Here is a 23300-nt window from a genome sequence, read left to right as displayed (position 1 = left end):
TCCAGGGGATGACTCTAAGTGGCACTTAAATAAAGAGTCATCTGCTTTCTAGCTTGTAAGTCCTTCTTCAGGTGAAAAAAAAAAGGGTGGGCCAATTGCTTAATCACTCTTCAAAGTGTGAGTTTACAGGTCACAATGACAAAAACAAGCATTAATAGAAAGTAATAGTTCTAAATCAACTATTCTGGACATAAATCCTTCATAAACAAAAGGTAACTCATAAATATGTCAAAATCTCCAGGCCTGCCTGTACAGTAGAAGGCAAATAATAACACAATTCAAGGAACCAATATAAACAACTTCAATTCTTAACACAAAATGAAATGAAAGATGTAACGTTGTTAAAAGAAAATTAAAATGTCACAGAAAGAAAGCTTCCAGACTTCAGGGCCATCAAAACCTCCGAGGCTACGTTCACACTGCAGGGAAATGCAACCCAAATCCAATCCTTTAGCCCATGTGCAATCCATATGTCTTTTTCACAGCAGCGTGATTGGCCCAATTTCGATCTGTTCACCCCTAACAAAATCCGATTTGTGCCACTTCCAAATGTGGTACTAATTTGGATACGCATCAGATTTTTTCCTGACTTTCTGTCTGACTGGTCATGTCGCATTTTATCCATCTTTCACGCCACTCTCCAGGTTCTGACGACACATCCGCACACAGCAGGAGCAGCTAGCGCTCCATAAAAGACCGTTAACAGCTGTGCTGCGTTGCTCAACAGCTTTCTAATAAGGAGAGATCCTGGCTGCTATCTGCGTTTTTCCCCCAAGGTATGTTAAACAAAACTTTATTGGACACTTCTAGAAACAATTACATTCACCATTATTTCCGTAAATAATGGTGACGCCTGTTACCTGTGCATGCGGGTCGCTTTGCGGTCTTGAACCGTTCAGACAGCAGAATGATGGCGGTCACATTTAATAGTATTATGAGCGGCCACCTCAAAAAAAAAAAATAAATAAATCTGATTCCAGCAGAAAATCGGAATTGAGCATCTAGACCTGCAGTGTGAACGTAGCCTAAGAGGTCTGGATCATTCAGTGGGCAGTACCCCTGGCCATCACTCAGCGACAGCAAAAAGTTGCATCCTCATTTTAAGTGAGAGCAACTTTAAAGCTGCTTATTCAATAAAGGAAATTATGATGGCAAGCAAAGAAAACATTTTCCGAACAGATTGTGGAAAACAACCTGGAAGCCCAAAGAAGCCATGAGAACTGTCCATGGACTAGCATTCAAAATGTTAATTTTTTTTAATGTTTATTCACTCCATCAACCTCTCCATTTTATTTTGGGATCTAGTGTACTGTTAAGACTTGAAAACAAAAGTATTGCAGTTTTTTTTAGCATAATTTTCTATCAATCTTACAAACCCTCTGATTCAGAGTATTAGAAAACCCACAAAGGCCAATATAGCATACTATAATGAACAAGTGGACAATTTGGTCACAGCGACTGTGTGAAAAAGCTTCTACAGCTTAGATCTTAAAGATGGTTCAAAACCAGCACGTCATTTCTTCCAATAACAAAAAATCTCTTCATGTTCAGTTGGTGGGCTCCAGATTGTTTGAGATAACTCCAGTTAGAAAATTCCAAAGTCAAATAAAGGGCAGAATGAAAACTGTCTATAGATAATAAAACAAAAATATACAAAGCATTTGTTGTTGAAAAACAAGTTTGAGCAATGGAAATACCACCTGAAATGTGCGGAAAAAAGCGCACCTCTCAGGGGAGTTTGAAATTCTTCATTAATTAAGAAACTTTCAGATGTAAGCTTCTGTTCTTTATCATTTCTCTGAACATTGGTTAGTCCAAAGATTAGGGCAAAACTGCTTTTTTTGTTTGTTTTTTCTTTTTCCCCCCTCCAGAATTAACATCACAAAGGGCTCAAAGAAACAAGACAGTCTGCAACACAACTCTGATGAAACCCTTTCCTCTAAAATAGCCTTTCACTCTGCATTCTAAGCATCAGCTAGCAAAAATATGAAAGGGTGAGAAGTGAAAAAGATTGTTCATGTCAACATCCTACAGGAATAACTTCAGCTTCTTTCAGGGACTAATGAAAGACAAGAGGTCTCCTCAACTGGCGTGGTTCTGCTGTCCATCAAAATGCAATTAACTTGCCAGGACTACTATTCCAGCAACTGGCTTTGCTTCAAACATACATACCAGTAGATTTAGTCCACAGCTTTCAACTAAAAGCATTTTTATCCCGAAATCTTGCATCTTGTTTTTCCTTCAATCCCTTGTTTGACCTTCCTTTTGTTGTGAACGGGAATATGGTGAAGGCATCCTGCTTCAGGGTGGTGAAAGAAAGAAAACAGCATACTCTTTCAGACTGGATTTCAGGGCTTGTTTTTCTATTAATTCCCAAGAATTGATGAATCCACCGCAAGAACACAACACGTTTGAGAGGTGATGAGAGACGGGCTTCTGTGCTGGCTGTAATTACTTAAATGCAGAAAATTCCCCTAGAAAGACAGAAAAAACAAAAGTATGTAGGCACTACTGATACAGGTCATCTTTATTAAAATTAAAAGAAACAAATTTCAATCAAACTATTATAAATATATCTTAATTATAATTCTTTCACTTTTGAAATCTGCCAGCATCAATTTTTAATCCCATGCTGGCAATTTTTGTGCTGCAGGTAGATGGGAAGTAGAAACCTTTGGTTGATTTAAAAAGTGATCAGAATATGTTTGAGGACATGGAACAAAGTTTTTTTTTATTGCATGTGCTTGTTTTCTTAACAGTTCTTAGTCTTTGAATATACACTGTGTGATCTTATTTGTCTTAAGGTGCTATCACACCGTTTACTGTACTGGCATGTATATTAGTGTTTCAAATAGCTTGCCAGAAGGAACCGCATTTAGCGGAAAGTCAAGTCCTGCCACATCTTTGTAGTGTGTTGATTTGTATAGCAGGTACTGGGCAGTGGTGTGCACAGCTGACTAAAAGGTTAGCTTTTAAAATTAATATTCCGCACAATAAAAGATTAGCTTTAAACCACTTAAACCAATATTAGCTTAAACCAAATGATTAGCCATTAACCGAAGATAAATAAAGAAATTTGAGGAATGCTAGTCGTTAACAAATGACTGTCGGCGGAACTTTTATATGGCAGCAAAAGCTTATGAGAAGAATATTCTATCCCTCGGTGCCCCTCATGAGACTGCAGCAGTTACAAAAAATGTATGCTAGTCAGGAAGCCATTCCAGTTATTGTGAGAGAAACAAGCAACCAGCACTATTACCGCTACCTTGTAAGCAGTATAAAAGAACAAGCCCAAAGCTGCTGATAATAAGCGGACATGGAATCACTGCTGGAAGCCTGGAACGCTGGTGAGCATTTCCGGAGGTCCGTTTCCTCTCTATCATCATTCTTTAAAAAAAGTGAAATCAAATCACGACGTTCAGGATTACCTATTGTTGTAACATCGGTAAGGTCATATGTGCACTATTTCTAAATTGAAAAGCATAAATAACGATGGGCTTCATCATTGCTGTGTAGAAGAAACAAGTTTACACCAGCAGTCCCTTGAGGATTACCATAGGGCAGCCGGTCGGTGTTCTGTACAGAAATGTTTGAAAAAACAATGAGTCCCACTAACAAGAAGAAAGGTAAGATGAAAACAGCACCGCTATTCAAAATGTTTTTTTTTTTTTGTGAAGCTGTGAATCTAACTGCTGTAGAGAAGTCTGTGAGCCAGGACAGTGACGTAAATGGCGGATAAATATCTTGTTGTGAATGTTATCGTACTTAGTTAACCCAATACAATGGACGATAACCAGTCCGCAAACAATTCTAAATTTAACTTGAATGATAATGAGATGAACAAAAAGTTGAGTCCCGCAAATGGTCTATTTTTGTATATTATCGCGACTGTGACCACCATTGGATATGGGATTCTATTGACCAGCATGGGGAAAACAACTTTTCATGTCGGTGTCATTTTTTTAAAATTATTGATAAGGATTGAGGAACAATTGAGGGAAGTCCAGGAGCTAGGGCAGGATTGTGAGTCGCGGATCGCTTCCCACGGTGTTTCTGTCTGTTCAGGATCCAAAACTGTTATCCCGCTTGGGGGATAGATCACCCATACAACAGAAGTAAGGACAGCGGGAGATTAGAGCAAGAGGGCAGGCAGCGGGAGCCATGTGGGGCACATGTGGTGACTGGCTGTGTCCTGCTATGGAGCTCAGACAGAAGCAGCGGGAGAGAGAAGAGCAAGAGACCGGGCAGACAGAGCACCCGACCTGGCTGCAGAAGCGGCGGCTGGCCGGGCGAGTTTTGGAACTACAAGAGGAGGACGAATGATGAATGATTTAACAGTCCTTTTAAGGGCTAAATTAAAACGGCTTTTGTCAAAGCCACCCACAAACCTCTAAAGAACATTCCTTCTTCTCATGTCAACATTCATTTTTCTATCTTATATTTTGATTGAAAAAGGCTTTGCGACTTCACCCTGTCACAACCACATCCGGTCCCTGATTGGTTGCCGCAACACAATTTGACAGAAAAGTTCTGATTTTTGAAGTCCTGCGAAAGTCACCGATTCGATTGTTCTGTGCGGACCACTTCAACGCTCCTGACCGCGCCTTTTGAATAGGGATAATATTGAAGGGATAATATGGAAACCTCTGCTGAGGCCGTCTCAATCATGTTTGGTGTGAATGCACCATCAGAGACACTTCGAGGAGTTCTGTTACCCGAGGCAGATTGGAATAAAGTGACCATCTCCACTATGGAAGGAGTCAGTTGAGCTGGATCTCATCTCAAGGACAGCTTGCTGGTAGGAAAAGATGTCCCATTTGGCCTTCGAATGTCTTTGGATCACACAGAACTATCTGGAGAGTGTTTAAAGATTTTTTTTAAATGTCAATGGACTTTTTTGTAAAATGGCGTGGGTTACATTCTTTTACAGACAGTAATAACAAGGTGGTATTTATTATCAAAAGCAAATTAATATTAGAGCTGTATACATTTTAGTATAAATTCTGTCTATAGACAGTTTTTAGGAACTATTTTAAATCATAAATCAAAGCGTCAATATGTGATGTTTATCTAGAAAATGTTTGTGTCACATGTTTATCGGCTTTTGCTTCACATTATAGTGATGTCAAAGTTTTTTATACCTATTATTTCACCGTTTTACTTCCCATGATACTAAAGATCTTAACTATTTTCTTATTTGGTTTCTGAAAATTTCCAATTTTAATTTCATTTGGTCTCTCAGCAGACCAAAATTAGCAGTTGATGACCGTCCAATGGTTCTCACATGAAGAGTCTGCTTGAGACCAGCATTTATTTCCGGTCCCACGTGGGCACAGGAAGCACCATGATTTCCATTTTCACTTTTTCCATTTTTGATTTATGGCATTAACACTTTACTGCTTGTTAGTGTAATTGTTTGAAGAAAAATAAATCTATATGACCTTACCATATCCTCCAGCTTGAATGGGGGTTTTAGGTGAGGCGCAGGAGTAAAGACTGAAGTCTTCCGTCTGAAAGCCAGCTCGGTTTAAGGAAGGCTCTGAAGCGCTGCGGTGGATTTTGGGTAACGAACGAGCCAGCAGTTCAATAGATGCCAAAATCTAGGAGAGTAAATTGTACAAGTACAATTGTCACAATATCACCAACTATTCATCTTACATCATTCATTCAGTCCATCAACAAAGAAGAAATAAGCATTACTTCAGACTGTGGTTGCACAGCGGAGCAGTTGTTGCCTTGCAGCCAGACCATACTGGGCTCAAATTGTGGCCTGGCGTATTTCTGCACAGAGTTTGCATGTTTTCCTGGTGAATGCATGAGCTATTTCTGGGTATTCTGGCTTCCTCCCATGGTAAAAAAAATTAACTTGGTTTCCCTGAATTGCCATTAGGAGTCTGTCTGTGGGTGCAGGGTTGGTGGTCCTGTGTTTCTGTATCCTTGTGATCAGTGTTAGTGTCAGTATCATGTTAGCCATTTAATCTGGGTGGCATTAACTTGGCCTCTGGTAATAAAGTAAAAAATCTTGGCGTTATCTTTGACCAAGACATCTCGTTTAAATCCCATATTAAACAGGTTTCCAGGGTTTTCTTTTTTCACCTGCGGAATATCGCCAACATTAGAAATATTCTGTCCAGGGGTGATGCTGAAAAACTAGTCCATGCATTTGTTACTTCAAGGCTGGACTATTGCAATTCTTTACTATCAGGAAGTCCACAAAATACAGTTTAAAGTTTCTCTCAGTAGAAACTTTCAAACTTCAAAGTAGAATGGGAGGCAGATCCTTTAGCTATCAGGCTCCTCTCCTGTGGAACCAACTCCCAGTTTTGGTCTGTGAGGCAGAAACTCTGTCTACCTTTAAGACTAATCTTAAAACTTTTTTTTCACAAAGCTTATACTTAGAGTGGCTTAGGTTACCCTGATCTATCTCTGTAGTTATGCTGCTACAGGTTTAGGCTGCTAGAGGAAATCAGGGTCTATTCTTCTCACTCTGCTGAGTTCTCCTACTGTTCTCCAATTTTCATTGCTTGATTGTTATTTCATCTTTTTGTTCTCTGTCATTTGTTTTTCTTCATAGTAGGTACACCTGGTCTGGGGTTCTGTTAACTGTGACATCATCCAGGGAAGACAGATCACCTGCTATTACCATCTAATGTAGAACAGATTACTAGATCAATGTGTGCTTCTGTGCTTTTTTGTCTCTCTTGTTGTGTCTCTGCTCTGTCTTCTGTAACCCCAGTCGGTCGTGGCAGATAACCGTTCATACTGAGCCCGGTTCTGCCGGAGGTTTTCCTTCCCATTAAAGGGGAGTTTTACTCTCCACTACTGTCGTTCATGCTTGTTCAGTATGAGGGATTGCTGCAAAGCCATGGACAATGCAGACGACTCTCCCTGCGTCTCTATGCTCCTTCAGGAGTGAATGCTACTTGTCAAGACTTGATGCGATCTGCTGGGTTCCCAATAACTGTTATCAACAAATGTGAAAAATATGCTGTCCTATATAATTGCTTATACAATAGTTAGTCTACAGAATATACATTAAGGTACAGACAATGCAGCTCTGAAGAGAACCAGAAAAGGAAAATGGGCCGTCTCCCATGACTGCTGGCGATAGCCGGGCTGGAGATGGCCTGAAACCCAGGAAGGACTAGCCGGTAGTCAGTGGAAGCGGGGATGTTTATTTTAACTTGTAAACCCATCTGCAGGCCATAAGTTATCTTACACTGTCCAAAAAAACTACACCTATAGCAAACAGGCTTAAATCGGAGGCAGCTGGACTTTCACTCAGGTTTTCCGAAAATGTCTCACCACTATCCAGATGTCTTGGTCAATTCTGGTTGCTCACACCTGAGCAACATGTAATTGGGATGCTGCTGTTTTTAAGCACATGGTGGCTGATCCTCCTAGGTGTATTCCAAGTCAGATGCAAATCAATGACCCACCCGTAACTGTCCTGGGTCATTAGAAGTTATTGCTTGGTGTGAGTGGCTGTTGCTTGGTCACCTTAACAATGATGAGACTGCTTCTGTTCAATGTTGGCTTTCCTCTTTTGACCAAACGGCTTATTTCATCCATCTTTCAAATCAGCTGTTCTCTCTGTTCAAAATATGGACATCATTGTCATCAAAAGTGTGTCCTTTGTGAAAACGTTTCCACACCTTTCCAGGAGTCATGGTGTTGCGATGACCCGGATAACTGAGAATTTGCACAGGCAAAGTGTGCCATTTGTTTCTGAGGGGCAAGTGGACACCAATTTTGTTCTGGGCCATGCATTTCTGTAGTTGTTGCTCAGAAAAACTGAACGGTAATCCGGTTGCCTCTGATTTAAGCCTGTTTGCTGTTGTTATAATAGAGTTTGCACAGGCAATGTTCCATTACAACGTGGGAATGATAACCTCACGTTGGTGCAGGGGTATGAGTGTATTTCCAGAGAGCCTACAGATTAGACTGCACTAACCACCTTCGGTTCAGTCTCAGATGCAGAAACCAAAAACTGTTTTCCAACAGCATGCACCTCAAGTTCTCCATCAAAGGGTACAGAGTGGAACAGATCACTCTGAGAGCCCAAAACCAGCTTCTGAGCAAGGGTGGAAACTCCATTCTCTTCTAGTGACAACGAGTGCCACCTCTGCTACTGCTGTAGCATACAGAGAGGAACATGGTGACAATCAGGGGCGGACTGGGACAATAATTCAGGACGGGAATTTCTTACCATGCCAGGCCACGCCACCACGAGCATCACCTTAGCACCTGCAGGTGTTTTTATCCTCTTACAAGTTTCCTTTAAGGTTCCTGCTTTGACTCCTTATTGCTGCTGTTCACCACCCCCATGCCAGCAGGAGCACTGGCAGCACTACTACTATCCACTGAACTGACACTGCTTTCTTGTAAAAAACGTATTCACACCCACATAATTTTTAAATTTACTAACTGACTAATGCATTGGCTATATTCAAATACAACAAATATTTTCTTAAACTTCATTTGATTTTACCAGATTAAACAAAGGTAAATACAATAATGATTTCAAATGAAATTAAATTCTTTGGAGAATTTCCATATGCAGCAACATCAACTACATGAAATGGTTTAGACAGTGATGTCAGGGCACATTTAAGTATTTGCCAACTCAGATATACAAGTGTTTCTAATTCTGAAACTAGACACAAAGTGGGCAGATCTGCTTCTGAAATCATGCTGAAATCAAACAGCATAATTGTGCACTGATGCAGTTTGCCTGTTTTAAATGAGTAATTATGCATATATTCAAAGGAGACCCACCCATGTTTATGTAAAAAACCATAAGTGTTTTTCAAAAGTGACAACTATTTACGTTTAGCAAAGTCATCAAGCTGTCACCAAGGAAATAAGGGAAACATAAAACGGACGTGCTGGCATACCTTCCTTTAGAGAAGCCTGCAGAATATTTTGGAAATATTTTTCTAGTTAGCTAAAAAGAAAGGGAAAAAATACTCCACCAAGTAATTTGGTGATTTATGAATCTAGGACGCCTGAACCTGAATTTAGCTCATTTTAATACCTGGTAGGGAGGAGGAGATATGTCATTGTTACCTGATAAGTAAAGAAAACATTCCACAACAGATGCATCATGCTTCCATTAAAAAGAACAACAGTACTTAGTACCCACCTGGGGGAAGAGAGGTCGCTCTTCTCTCTTTTTCTTCAAGCACTCTGCCATCAGTCTCTTCATGGCTTTAGGACAGTTGCTGCGAACCTTGCTCAGGTCTGGAGAAAGGTAACCTCGTCCCACCATAAAGATAATCTGAGGGAAGGGAAGGTAAAATTGTTTAACAGACTAAAAGCAAATGTAAGTACCAAACATGCAGAGTGATGTAAAGACTCAAACATACTAAGACACAGTACTGTATGCAGTCCTCTTTAATTTAGGATCTATATGATATACATATAACCTATGTGACTTGATGAAAAGGATGTTATTCACTCGTTTTTTCTTTTCTGATGATTGCACTTCCCCTGTACATCAGGTGAAGCAAGAGGAAACCAGTGAGAGTCTCAATCTGCCCCACAGCAGTATTCTCTCTCACACATTGCCCTAAACTCTCCAGATGTACAAAATGTTGCAGCAGAGCACAGCTTGAGAACTGAAGAATTATTATCTCAAACTTCCTGAGACCCCGCTCATTTTCTTGAAGCATTCCCAAGCCTGGAAATGAGGTGGATTATGAGTAAGGGAGGTCTCAAATGGAATTTCTCTTTGCTGATCCCAAACTATCTCCTATGCATGCAACAAGAAAAATATTTTAAAGTCTGCTGCTCCCAGCATTAGATTTTGTAAAGGGGCTGAAACCAAGCACACCCAACAGCTTTTTTTTGTGTGTTCTGGACTCTGCTTATGCAACAGTACAAGGTGGAGAGGAGCTCGTATTTTTTAAATACACCACAGAATCCTCATGAAAATCTCTCTGCACTGACTGAACCCTGCAGTTAAACATGATGCTATTCCTACTGCTGACATTGGCAAACAAGACAGTAAATAATTATCTACTGTTCCAACAGTAGATAACGATCTTGCACATTGGTTCAGGCTACCAACGGGTGGCATTACACTCCCAAAGTACCGGCTCTTAGTGATCTCCTGACTGAGACGACAATATCAAATATCAAATATATGCAAATGAAAAAACCTCAACAAATAGATGTCAGTACTTCTGACTCAGCAATCCCAGAAGTCCATTCATCACCTTAAATGGCAACAAACACACGATGCCACCAAATCAAAGTTCCCAAGGCCCAGAGCTGGTTTCTGGTTTGTTTGGCACATTAACACTTTGAAGATGGGTGAGAAACTTAAAAAAAAAAAAAAAAACTAAACGTAAAAATGTTTGCATAATTGTTTGTACAAGTTTGTATTGAATTTTTATCCAGTGGGATAAATATTTGGATCACACATACATCAGGCTAAACTATATATGATTTGTATAAAAGATTACCTCATCAAGCTAAAGGCGACATGTCCAGGATATACCCCGCCACAAATAATTTCTGTTCGATCGACTGCTTAATTTACCAATTTGAGTCTCCTGGGGAAATAATTACATTAATAAAATCAAGTGTCCTGAAAGGTTATTGATTTGCATTTAGCAAATCATTCCTGAAAATGTTATTTTCTCAAATAATGTTCTATCTGACTTTGAGTTACATTTTGAATGGGTTGAATACATACCAAATGTTCTTAATTAGATAAGCTAATTTAAAAGGGAAAAAAAACAAAAAAAAAACGTTTCAAGCAAAAAATTTATTCTGCAAACCTCAAAACTGTCAGTATGGTTGAGATTGTTAAATTTACTGTTTGAACTATTTTCTTCCTCCAATGTTGGCTCTATAAGAGTACTCTTTAAAACAATTTTTTTTAAAATATGATTTGATGCAATTATTCTATACTGTTAAAGCCATGCAATTGATTATAACTGTAATACAGAATGTATTTTTTATCGTTGTTGCAGTAAATGCAACAAATTATTGTAATAAAGATTTTAAGTCCAAATCGCCATCCATACCTGTAGGTGAGCCATGAACAAAGCGTCATTTTGATCTTTTGAAAGCTTTACCTGGTCTCTGTTGTTAATGTTGGAGTAGGGCAGAGCTCCTGACATGAGCTCATAAAGTACTATGCCAAAAGCATACACGTCAGACTGGAAGCTGTAGGGATTCTTGTCCTGCAACCTTATCACCTCTGGAGCCTGATAACACCAAAACAAAGACACACAATGTATTTCATTCAATTCATTAAAAGTAAACTGAAGCAGATGTAAAGCACAGCAAACTTTTATTTATTAGAGGACACTGACCATCCAAAGTATTGAACCAGACAGTTGCTCAAACTGGTGGGAGCCACTCCAACGAGACTTGACTGTAGCTAGACCAAAGTCACCAATTTTTACAGTGAGATCCTCATGGAGGAAAATATCTTGGAGGACATGAAGTCAAGGAAACTTTATTTTCTAAAACAAAATTTTAAGTCTAAATTATTTCACCATGTTTAAGTCTGTAAACATCAGCATAAAAAGCTCGAAGAAATAAGGATACTGTTGCTCTTCAAGTCTCTGTGAATGATGGATTTGGCGTGCAGGTAACTGAAGGCAGAAAGAAAAAACATTTAATTACACTACTTGAGAAATCTGACGGTCTTTTGATGGGTTACTCACTCCATGCCCTGAGCTGTCTGTCGAGCAATGTCAATCAGCTTGATCATCTCAAATTTGGTCTCGATGATGTGCAGGTGGTGGTACAGACTGGAGCCTTCACACCACTGGGTCACAATTGCCAGCTGGGGCTTGGTTGTGTAGCCCATAAACAGCAAGATGTTCACATGACGTGTTTTCCTAATGGAAAAGAGACATCACAGTTAAGTTATAAATGAACAGAACTTTGAAAAATAATTAACAAAAAAAAAAGTAAAGAATCTGCAAAACATTTTTGTTGAAAAAGTTCAATTAGTGCATTTATGCATTCATCTGATGACTCTGCAATTAATTGCTTCATCTGTCATGATCCTTGGGTGTTTGTGTTTTGATTCTATTGTGTCTCCTTGATAATGCTTTCTTTTGTTATTTTTCATTTTGTCTATATTAGTTAGATTTCTTCCTGTGTTTAGGTCTTTTCTTCACCCAAATCAGGACATCGAGAAAAAGGAGTATTTAGTAGGTGATGCAATGTGTGATGGGGATCCAACGGAGCTGCTGTAAAATAGGTGTGATGTTAAAGGAACAATAAGTAATAATGACACCTAGTGAATAAAATCGGAAAAACACATACACAATGCCTTTTACTCAACAGACCATTGTTGCTGGGTGACTCCGCTGAAGTTTTACTTACACAGAATAGATATATGATGTTGTATGTTGTTCTATTTCTGGTCCACTTCTCTGACTGGCATCAAGGTTTGCAGGCTGCTGCTCTTTTGTCAGAATAAAAGACCAAATGCTGCACTCTGCTTTGGAACTCCTGGGGACTCTCATATGATTGGCTCAGAAAGCAGGAAGTAAACACGGGCTACACACTGACGGAAGTAGTTTTGAACCGTACCTCTTGGTGTTAAAGGAGAAAAACGGGACTAAGACATTGTTGATGGAGAGGACTGATTGTTTATACGGAATGTTACTTCCAACCCAGGTGACACATGAGAATGATTTAGGTTGATTTTACAGCAAATATCTTACTTAATGCTCCTTTAAGGATTGAAGGGCTGTGTGTAATGATATGGGCGGATGATCTTTGGAACAATTGTAATCTGTGAAGGGCTTTCTGTGTAAGGCCAAAAAGGAGATAATTATAACAAATCTAGACCGAAGGTGACCAAGCTTAAACCAAACAGGAGTGAGGAAGGAGAAAAGGATGGAGACCACTGATGATACGAAAATGCAAATATTATTGACATGGGAGGCGAAGGAGAAGGTGCTGCAGAGGATGACATCCAGATTTTTAACCTGAGGGAAGGGGAAGATTGGAGCATGAGTGATCGATGGGAACAGAAACGTTATGGAGTTATGGAGTCGTTTTAATGTAGATTACATGCCTATTAATAGAAGTTCTGTTTTTGTTATTTAATTTAAGGAAGTTTAAATAAAGTTATTATTATTATCATCATCAAGCAGAAGAAAAATGGATAAAGAACCAGAGTCAGCAGCAAGGAGGAAGTCATTAGTGACTTTAAGAAGTGTTGTTTCAGTGCTATGAAAAGGACGGAACCAAATTGAAATGGTTAATATAAATTATTGCAGGATAGATAGGCATGGAGTTGAGCAGCAACTGTTTTTTCAAGAATTTTGGAAATGAATGGAAGATTTGAAATTGGACAAAAATTGTGAAGATTATTGGGTTCTGAACCAGATTTCTTGAGTATTGGGGATACAGTATCTGTTTTAAGGGCAGATGGAACCACACCAGTGGTAAAGGAAGAGTATATAAAGTCTATAATGACAGTGAACTGAGGGGAGGATGGCTGTAACAAGGACAGTGAGAAGAGGATCGAGTCGGCAAGTTAAGGATTTGAGTTTTTTAATTAATTTGAAGACATCGTTAGCTGAGGAGAAGAGTGAATACTGAAAATGAATGGTGGGGACAAACAGAATTGGAACAAACAAAATTGACATAGAAGTACAGCTGTTGATGAATATGTTTTATTTTTGAAGAGAAAATTATACCAAAGTGAAATCAGAGGAGTACAGGCAGGGAGGAAGTCAATGTGGCAGTTTTGTAATTTTTGCAAGTAGGGAGAAGAGGGCCTTAGAGTTACCATCATTTGAACTAATTAAGATAGAATAATAAACATATTTGGCTGTAGAAATGCAGTCTTTGTAGTGAAGAATACAATTTGAATACACGTCTTTTGTGCTCCACTAGACCAGTATTTCTGTAGTTTTCAAGTTGAAGGTCTTTTGCTTTTAATTGTCTAAGAGTGGAAATGAACCAAGTTGCCGTATGAGCGAATAAAACAGATTTGCTTTTGAGTAGAGCAAGATTATTTAGAAAGTTACAAAGGCAGTTGTAGGGAAAAAAATACTGTGTTCTAGGAATAAATTCATCTGGGGTAGAAGACCAGAGGCTGGAGCTGCAGAAAGTAGTTAACAGGCAAACGGCAAATAACTTACGGACGCCAAGGACTTCACAGATGTGGCACGCATAAACAAATTGACAGCTATCTGAGGGCAGAATGGACAGGTGGGTATCAGACAACATGGGAGGAATCGTCCAATTATGGAGCAGGTCTTTGCTGATCCATATAAGCTGACGTAACCAAGGGTTTGGCACCGTCTCGCTTCCGGATGTTAACCTCTCCACATGGTTTTATGTGTGAGAGTCCAGTACTGAAGCTGTAAACATCCCTCTGCCTTCTTAGATTAAACATGTTAAAGTATAGTTTCTGTTTCAAGGGTCTTTTATTACTACATACTTCTACAATACAGATGACCGCTTATACAGGTAAAGAACCGGGGAGGACTGCAAAAGGGTACGATTAATTCTGAGCAAACTGGAACTAGGATGTTTTTTTATTTTTGCTGGCCACAGAGGAGATGACATCATGGCTGGCAGTTACACAAAGAAAATAATGTGAGATTTATTTTTTTCATCTCTAGCAGCTGCGACTGCAGTGCAGCTTACCACCGTCAGCGTGTGAATGTGTGTATGAATATGTGAAGCACTTTGGAGCCTTGGACTTAATAAAAGTACAGGCCATTTACCATAAATCACAAGAAGCATGTTTACCTGAGGACTCCCACTTCATTCTTGAAGGCCTGCAGCTGCTGTGGAGTGGGAGCTGTGACGTTCAGCATTTTCACCGCCACATCACCTGGGAGTAAAGGTAGGAGACATCTATGATGAAATAAATAGACGCTTAATGAGCTGCTATTTTATAAATAATAAAAATAATAATTGACAGTGAGGGCCACTGCTTCCAAGAAAAGTGGAGATTGGAGTATTTTTTTCACTGAAACACAAAATAATTGTGTTTGCCTAGAATGCCAAGAGACTGTGGCTGTTTTCAAGGAGTTCAATATTAAAAGACGCTACCAGACGAAACATGCAAACCACGAGACGGTAACTGGGAAGGAAAGTGACAAAAAACAGAAGCAACTTGAAGCGGTTTTGGCGGCACAGCAGTGCTTCTTCACAAGAGCCCGTGAGTCAAATGAAAATAGGCCAGCTACGAAGTGGTGACACTGACTGCCAAGCACTGCAACCCTTAAAATGAGGGTCCCGCCCTGATTTACAAAGCGGGATAAATTTTTTTTATCCTCTGAAACTATTGCACGAAAACAATTCCCTGAATCTTATTCACGCACAGCTTCAATCCCTTAATCACCTTGTTCCTTTATGTGCCTTTGATAACTGTTTTAAAAATGTGTTTTATTATTACAAACAATTAATATGCAGGCAATGTATATTCGTAACACTGTGGAGAGGAGAACTAAATAAGTCTCATCTGATATTAAGAGACCGTTGGTAACAAAAGGAAACCAGTTTGAGTTTTTTTTAGTGAGTTTGCAATGAAACCACAGACGCATCGGACATCGCTCAGTTACTGAGGAGTGGACAATGAAATTAATGTTACTGAAGAACTACTAGACCTCCATAGTTTTAAGGACCAAACAAGAGGAGCCGATTTATTCGCATCAGTGTGTTCTGCTGTAGATGACATGAAGCTACCGTGGAATAACATAATTGGGATTATTACAGATGGTGCACCCGCCATGGCTGGCCCAAAAACTGGATTATCAACCTTAACACGCTCTGTTTTACCAGAGTAAAACAAAGCCTTTAAAACACTACTTAGACTTATCAGATAATAATAAAGCACTAGGGCTGGAACGATTAGTCGACATAAACAACAATGTCGAAATACGACTGATCAGTTAAGTGTCATATCTGTTTTGTTGCTACAGCAGTCTGAGCTGAGACTGCCCTAACCTAGAATAGGCCATGTGACCTAGAGCGGTACGCTAAGTCACATGACCAATCCGACTCTCTCAAGTTACATGGTCAATTTTTTTGAAAGGGCAGCCAGCAAGAAGCGTGGATATGTGCCAAGTACTGTATTTTGACCTGAAAACTACCCTCATACTGGGGTCAAATGTTACACAGTGCTGCTTTAAGATTATATATCCCCAGTAAAGGAGCAGCCACGTACTACTCTTTACACAAGACTTTTATCCTTCCTACCATACAAGTCAATATGGTGAGATCACAGGCCATATTTGCTTAGAGGCATGCAGATTGAATGCTAGAAAATAGGGACAAGGCCTTCATCTTGAGAACATTCATGTGTTGTGATATGATGCTTTCAAAGGCTGCAGGCATCAGGGGACTGCCCCCTCACAGCAGGGTGCCCACTAAAACTATAAAGCTAAGCTGCCCGAGCCAATCTTCCTCTTTGGCCTGCTGTTCGTCAGCAGCATTGGAGAGGAATGCTGGAGTTTGGTGACCCACAAGCATGTACACAGGCTGCTAAGTACTGTCTGCTTTCTGTGAATCAAATCAAAGCACCTGTGATCTTTCTAAGCTGTGGAGAGGCCCTCACAGGAAGCCTAAGGAAACCCTTCAGGTCCCCACCTCCACAGTTTGAGTCTTAATTATTTTCTAGAGAAATAATCACGTTAATAGAAATCAAGTGTCCTAAAGATTATTGATCTTTATTTAGCAAATCATTCTTTAAAATGTTATTTCCTAAAATAATGTTTTATCCAACTTGGAGTTTCATTGTTAATGGGTTGAACACATACCAGATGTTCTAAATTAGTTAAGCTAATTGAACCTCATTCCATATTTTTTAAGATGGAAGGTCGTCTAACTTAGATCTTCAGTGACCTCTAAATTCACTAAATGATTCTTATAGTGATGGTTTTCAACCATTTCTTTTGATCGTGTGTGTGTGTACATAGTTGGTTTCTTTAATCTTAATTTTGCTTAGTAGTTTTAGTTAAGTTTTACTTGCCTAGTAAATATGATTTGTTTATTGAAATTTATGGTTAATTCAGGTAAACATATGTGTTCTCTGGATGTGCATTTATTTCTGTTACTAAATTCTTGTACTTTAAGAAAAGCTGTCACTCATTTATTCCATATGTGCGCAGAGTTTGTTAAAAGAATGCCAGCGCTCGAATCATCACTATTGTCCTGATATCAGCCGATTGAGCTAATATTTATTGGACTAAACCAAAGAGGCCAAGAGATATTTAACAAACATTAAATAACTTAACATGCACACATAAGCAATATTTATAAGATGTGTATCAGGGATTTCCTTAATATTTGGCTGAATTCTGTATTGCGATCTTCATTGCATTAAGTGCATCATCCTGTCATAGGCTAACTACCTTAGTTCAAGATCATGGTGAGTAAATTAAACAGAAAGTAGCACCAACTGCAAGAAATATAACTTTTTAAGTTGGTATAAAAATAAAATGTATCAAGTTTGTTAGGCAATATTTTCATGTAGGTTTATAGCCTTCCTGCTTTCTTTCACCAAATACATCTCTCTTTGGGGTGAGTGCACTGGAATCTTTCTTTATACAAGATGAAAAAGCTGAGAAGAAAAGTATTTTCAGTACAAATTGTTTACATGTTTTATACCCATGTAAAAATATATTTCTCAAATTTACCACATTTCCATACATTTTAAAGTATGGGTGTAGCTCTTTACCAAAGCTTCCAATGAGTGGACAATCTACTGGCAAAAAAATAAACCATATGCCACACAGCGTGGTTGTTCTAAAAAAATATTTCTGTCTATACAGAGATAAATAAAGAGATATTGGGTATTGTGCATTTAAAAAAAAAAAAAATAGTTTTCCTGTTTGGTGGGCTGAGTGGATTTTGTTTTGGTTCATGCATCGACACTAATATGGAGGACCAAGTCTTCCATATTTAAAAATAAATACAGAAATAAATAAATGCTCAATAAATAAATAAGCATACAATTATTTGCCACCAAATTAATAAATGTAGGTAGAAATTAAATTATAGAGTGAGACATAAATGTATATATCTCTTTTAATTAGCTTCTTTATTTATTCGCCTTTGTAATAATTACCTTATTTATTTATTGTCGTTTATAATCTTAAGTATTTGTTTATGTGCATGTTATAATATTTTAGTCTGTTTTATTCTTCCTTTGTATTTTTTTTACCCTATATATTTCTGTGATGCCATTTATTTCTGCCTGTCGTTTTTACATTTCTGCCTGTCTTTTTTACATTTCTGTATGCATTTCTGCCTCATTATGCAAATGAGGAGGGGCTGTGTCGTAGGGTTAGGGTTAGTGTTAGGTTACACTAATGCGTCAATGCATGAGCAAAAAACAGCAAAGGACAGATTACTCTATACAAACCATAATGTATACAATCTCTCTGCTTTGGTAAGCCAACATATTGTCCACTCTTTCACTGATAAACTGATGCCCTCAACCTTGTTCTAACTTGTTGAATGATGTCTAAAAGCCAAACTTTAGCCAGGATCTTACCATGCCATTTTCCTTTATAGACGGTTCCAAAGGATCCAGAACCTATCCTCTGACCCAGGGTGATTTGACCTTCTGGGATTTCCCAATCATCACTGGAGTCCCTTCTACCCAAGGTTTTCTGTTCCAAAGGACATGGAGCTGGTAAAAACCACAGTACTCTGGAGTTCAACACCATCTCTGGCAGGCTCTCACCATTTTATTGCGATCCTCAGATGAAGAGGAGGACTTGCGCTCCCTTTGTTGGCATGGTGACTTCTGTGGCGCTTTGACATTGGTCAATGAACCAGGAAGAGACGCTGGAGGTGTGGCAGAAAGCCCTGTGGTGGAGCCTGTAGAAAAACAAATAAGAGGTGAGTAGGGCTGGAAATAGGATTAAAATTTCTCATCTTTTGAACAATGGACCAAACAAGGCTTTTCAGCTCTTCAAATCTTGAGCTATTGTTTTATAACCAGGCCCTGCTTTAAACTTCCCAACAACGTTCACCCTGCCCTGGCTAATGTGTACCTTAGTTTTCACTATGTGATTTGGTTACTAATGTTCTACCCTCTGAGACTTTCACAGAACAGCTGGAATGTTGCTGAGGAAAACGTTCTCCCAGGTGAAATTATTTATGGAACCCCTAACCTTAACCTGAGTTTATCTGGGAATATAGTAATAAAACAGGGTAAATAAGTATTCATGCCACACTTAAAAAACAAAATTTTTTAAAACAAATGTAAAATTAAAATAAAACAATATATTCCTTGCATTTTACAATGGTATTCCAATTAGCATTGGTCTTTTACATAAAATATCAATAAAGGCTGAAGTTTGAAGAACAGTGACAAATTGGCCATCGCAGTTTCTGAGGTTGCTGAGGACATGTAGACCCATTTCTCTCACACTGCTGAATTCTCCTACTATTCTCCAATTTTCCATTATTTCTTGTCATTTAAATTTTTAACTTTATGTTAAAAGGATGCGCAGCTACACGTGCATTCTCCTGCACTGCCACGCTTAATGTTGGTTTGGCTGTGGGCTCGGCAGCTATTGCTTTCGTCACAGGTGTATGGGATGCCTTAAACCATAATATCACAACATGATTGGCCCAAACCATTTTTGGTTGGATCACAAACGGTTGAAGTGGGAGCAGTAAAAGATGGATTCTCGTGTGTTTGTGAATGCAAAAAATTCTGTGAGAATTCAGCTTGCAGGCAAGGTTTGAGAGATATACTTGTGAATGAAATCTACAGGACTTACCAGTATTCCTATGGGGGTTTAGGGGGAGCTGTAGAGTTGTGTGGTCATGCTCATTTTGAATTACTTTTAAATACAAATGTTTCTGGAAGGGAAAATATTGTGTAGTTTGGAAGGTTTTTATGCTTAGGCCTCCAAAAATGTGTTTTAAGGCAGATCAGAACAATAATAAATCTGTACAAGAAGCTTTTGCAGCATTCTTTGCACAGGCCTAAATACTAAATATGAACAAGTTTAAAGAGTGGAATACTTTAGAATGCAGTTACTACAACTGTTTGGTTTCAATAACACGCCATCGTCATATTTGGACATTACACCAGCCCAGCAAGGTTTGCCTAACCCGCTTTATGTAAACTGAAAATCCTATCCCTATCAAACTTTGTCAAGCATGGCTAAACCCATCAAACCACATCTCTACATGAAGGCAAGACAAAATGTTTCCAAAAAGAACTCTGTTCACAGCATCATACTTCTGTCAGATATGAAAACTAAGATTTCAATGATAAAATTTGAACATCCCACAAACATAATTTTTTTATTATTTGCTTAAACTATCTTTCCCACTTACATTACTGATGCTTTTATTACGGCCATTTTTCCCACTTTTTCTGTATCGATTGATTGATTTGCATAGTTATCATAAGATTGTGCATCTTTTTGGCATTTTTTTGTATTTACAGAAATATTTGCCTCTCTCCTTTGCCATTCTTAATTCCTTCTTAGACCCACATGGGGTTTTATTTCAATGTTATGCTTCCATTTTCATTTGTAAGTCTCTTTATAATGTAAGGGATACAGTTCATTGACAGGTTGGGTTTTTGAACAGTGGCAGTATTTCGACACATTTTTAATCTCACACTTCTGCACTTTTTAAACTGAAATATCTACATACTTTTTTGCAGTTTTTAAAACTGATTTATTCTATACATTTGAGTATGCTAACTACTTAACTTGTTTGTGTTTTGTTCCATAGTTATCCATACCTGGTCAAAGAAAATTCTAGAGAATGCATAGGAACCCTGTACCTTCCGTGATGGATCAGACACGTGACAGGACTTATCAGCTAATCTCTTTTGTTTATGTGAGTTAAAAGCCCTGCAGCAGAGTTCTGGACAACCTGAAGATGGTTTAGCTCCTTCTTGCTACACATTACACCAGTATTGGCAGCTCTGCACTGGTTACTGGTCCAGTATAGAATTCAGTTCAAAATTCTTGTCCTTACTTTTAGAGCCCTGCATGGTCTAGCTCCTCCCTACATTTCTGAGCTGATACAGCTCCGTACTCCGACCCATAGTTTGAGGTCATTGGGCCAATCATTGTTAGTGGTCCCACTCATTTATTTTAAAACTAGAGGGGATCACTCATTCCAGGCAGTGGCTCCGTGGCTGTGGAATGTTTTGCCTCTTTCTTTACGTTGTTTAAACTCTGTTGCTTCTTTTAAAAAGCAACTAAAGATGCTGCTATTCAAGCAGGCTTTTAATTAGATGTGCTTTTTATGGTTTCGTTTGTATGTTTTCCATTTTGTTTTATAATGCTGTTTAAGTATTGCTGTATACTGTTTTTTGTATTTGTATTTTACTGTGAAGCACTTTGTGATTTTTATCTGAAAAAAGTGCTCTATAAATAAATTTTACTCACTTACTAATCAAGCTGCAATAAACAAATGTAGATCATAGAATGAAAGATAATCTAAAAGGGACTACATGTTGAGCATGGTTTCTATCTACCTTATTCATTTTACCTGTGATGCTTCACATGAATTATCTGAGATACTTCTGGACCAAAGTTCTTAGCAACACGTCACCCAAAAGGTATTCACAGTGCTTTACCTTTTCCATCTGTTTCCTTTTCTGCTAAGTTACATCTTTATTTCAAAATGTATCAAAGTAATTGTTTTTCTCAAAACTCTTAATACAGCGGCATCTACTAATGTGACTTTTTTATTTTCACAAATATGTAGAAAATAAATAAGTACAAATTTTTATATATATATATATATATATATATATATATATATATATATATATATATATATATATATATATATATATATATATATATATATATATATATATATATATATATATATATATACACACATACATACATACACACACACAAGTATTCCCAGCCTTTGCCATGAAGCTCACAATTCAGCTAAGGTGTATCCCTTTTCTACTGATCATCCTTGGGATTTTTCTACAGCTTAATTAGACGCCATATGTGGTGGTAAATCGAGTCCACTACAAAGAATTTGGAAAGGGACACAGCTGTCTCACGCTTGAAGGTGTATGTCAGAGCACAAACAAAGCATGAATTCAACAGTATTGTCTGAAGACATTAGGACAGGACTGTTTCAAGGCACAAATATGGGGACGGATATAAAAAAATAACTTCTGCTTTGAAGATCAAACCGAGTCCTCCCTCATCTGTAAATGGAAACGTTTGGAACCACCAGGACTCTTCCTAGAGCTGTGGTCTTAACTGGCACCCCGTCTGGACTTTTCAGACACCCGAAGGACTATAAGCCCATAAGAAATGGGCTTATAGTCCTATCCCAATTGTGAACCATGGAGATGGCCGTGTTGTGGGTATATTTTCAGTGGTAGGAACTTGAAAGATTAGTTAGGCTAGGCCAAAAATGCACGCAGCAATCTACATGTGACATTCTGGATGAAAGCTCCCAGAGAGCTTTTCATCTCAGACCAATCCCCCTCATGAAGTGGTTCCAGAACCATAGAGGACAGAAGAAGTTAAAGAGTATGACATAGTGATGCGATGCAAAGTAAAGGGACCAAATGCACCACAGTTTGCGGCTGCAAATAAAGCAGGCACACAATCTTCCAGTGTCCATATAATCAGAGAAATCTATTGTTCTGCTGAATTTTAAGTAGTTACAAACATACTGAAATGGGCTTTAACCATTTACATGGAAACTGCCCATCAGACAACATATAGGAGGTGTGTGCTGCAAGTTAAAGGCCACACACCTCTGGTTCTGTAACAATAGCTGCATGTTCTGAAAATACAGTCCAGTGATGATGTTACATTCATGTGTATGATCTGAATGACAAAACAATCACTAAAGGGGGTTTTGTGGTTGTTTGTATTTCTTGAATTTTGATCTGGCAAGGCACTTTTCTTCCCTTCACACAATCCAAGGAAAAAAGGCATACACAGGTGACTTCAAAATCCAAGACAGGCTCCTTCACCTTGACCAAGAAAGTAAGAACCTAAGCCGAAGGACTGCATTTGAGAGCTACCCGTGACCCATTTTCATCCCCTATTCCCTTTTGCTATTTGTCTTATATATTCTTTTGCTACGTGATTATTTCTTCAAAGGAATGTAAATAGACATCAAAAAAATTCAGCGATGGATCTAAACAGGATGTAAAATTGCCAAATATAAATATTAGTAAGGAAAGGACATATAGAAGATGTAAAAAGTATTTTGCTATGTAAAAAATATCTGAAAATAAATGTCTCCTCATTTATAGAAGCTGTAAATCCTCCAAGGATTCCATGACTGACCTTCCATGTGGCTGCATGTCTCCCACACTACCC

The 23300-nt window shown here is 38.5% G+C and overlaps 1 protein-coding gene across 1 annotated transcript in view; it reads right to left on the bottom strand.

Annotated features, from left to right (window-relative positions):
• braf (B-Raf proto-oncogene, serine/threonine kinase) overlaps positions 1–23300 on the bottom strand; it is a 67474-nt gene continuing 44174 nt past the window's right edge. Inside the window, exons 10-19 of the mRNA XM_012851492.3 lie at positions 18692–18828; positions 18500–18617; positions 14746–14830; positions 11685–11861; positions 11566–11612; positions 11328–11446; positions 11088–11219; positions 9146–9280; positions 5447–5600; positions 1–2474 (exon numbers count right to left, since the gene is read on the bottom strand). Coding sequence (XP_012706946.2) covers positions 2452–2474; positions 5447–5600; positions 9146–9280; positions 11088–11219; positions 11328–11446; positions 11566–11612; positions 11685–11861; positions 14746–14830; positions 18500–18617; positions 18692–18828 — 1127 coding nt within the window. The 3' untranslated portion in view covers positions 1–2451. The remainder of the gene's footprint in view (positions 2475–5446; positions 5601–9145; positions 9281–11087; positions 11220–11327; positions 11447–11565; positions 11613–11684; positions 11862–14745; positions 14831–18499; positions 18618–18691; positions 18829–23300) is intronic.

Source organism: Fundulus heteroclitus, chromosome 17 (genome assembly GCF_011125445.2).
Source record: "Fundulus heteroclitus isolate FHET01 chromosome 17, MU-UCD_Fhet_4.1, whole genome shotgun sequence".
Classification (NCBI taxonomy): domain Eukaryota; kingdom Metazoa; phylum Chordata; class Actinopteri; order Cyprinodontiformes; family Fundulidae; genus Fundulus; species Fundulus heteroclitus.
This window is presented reverse-complemented; position numbering and strand designations above follow the sequence as displayed.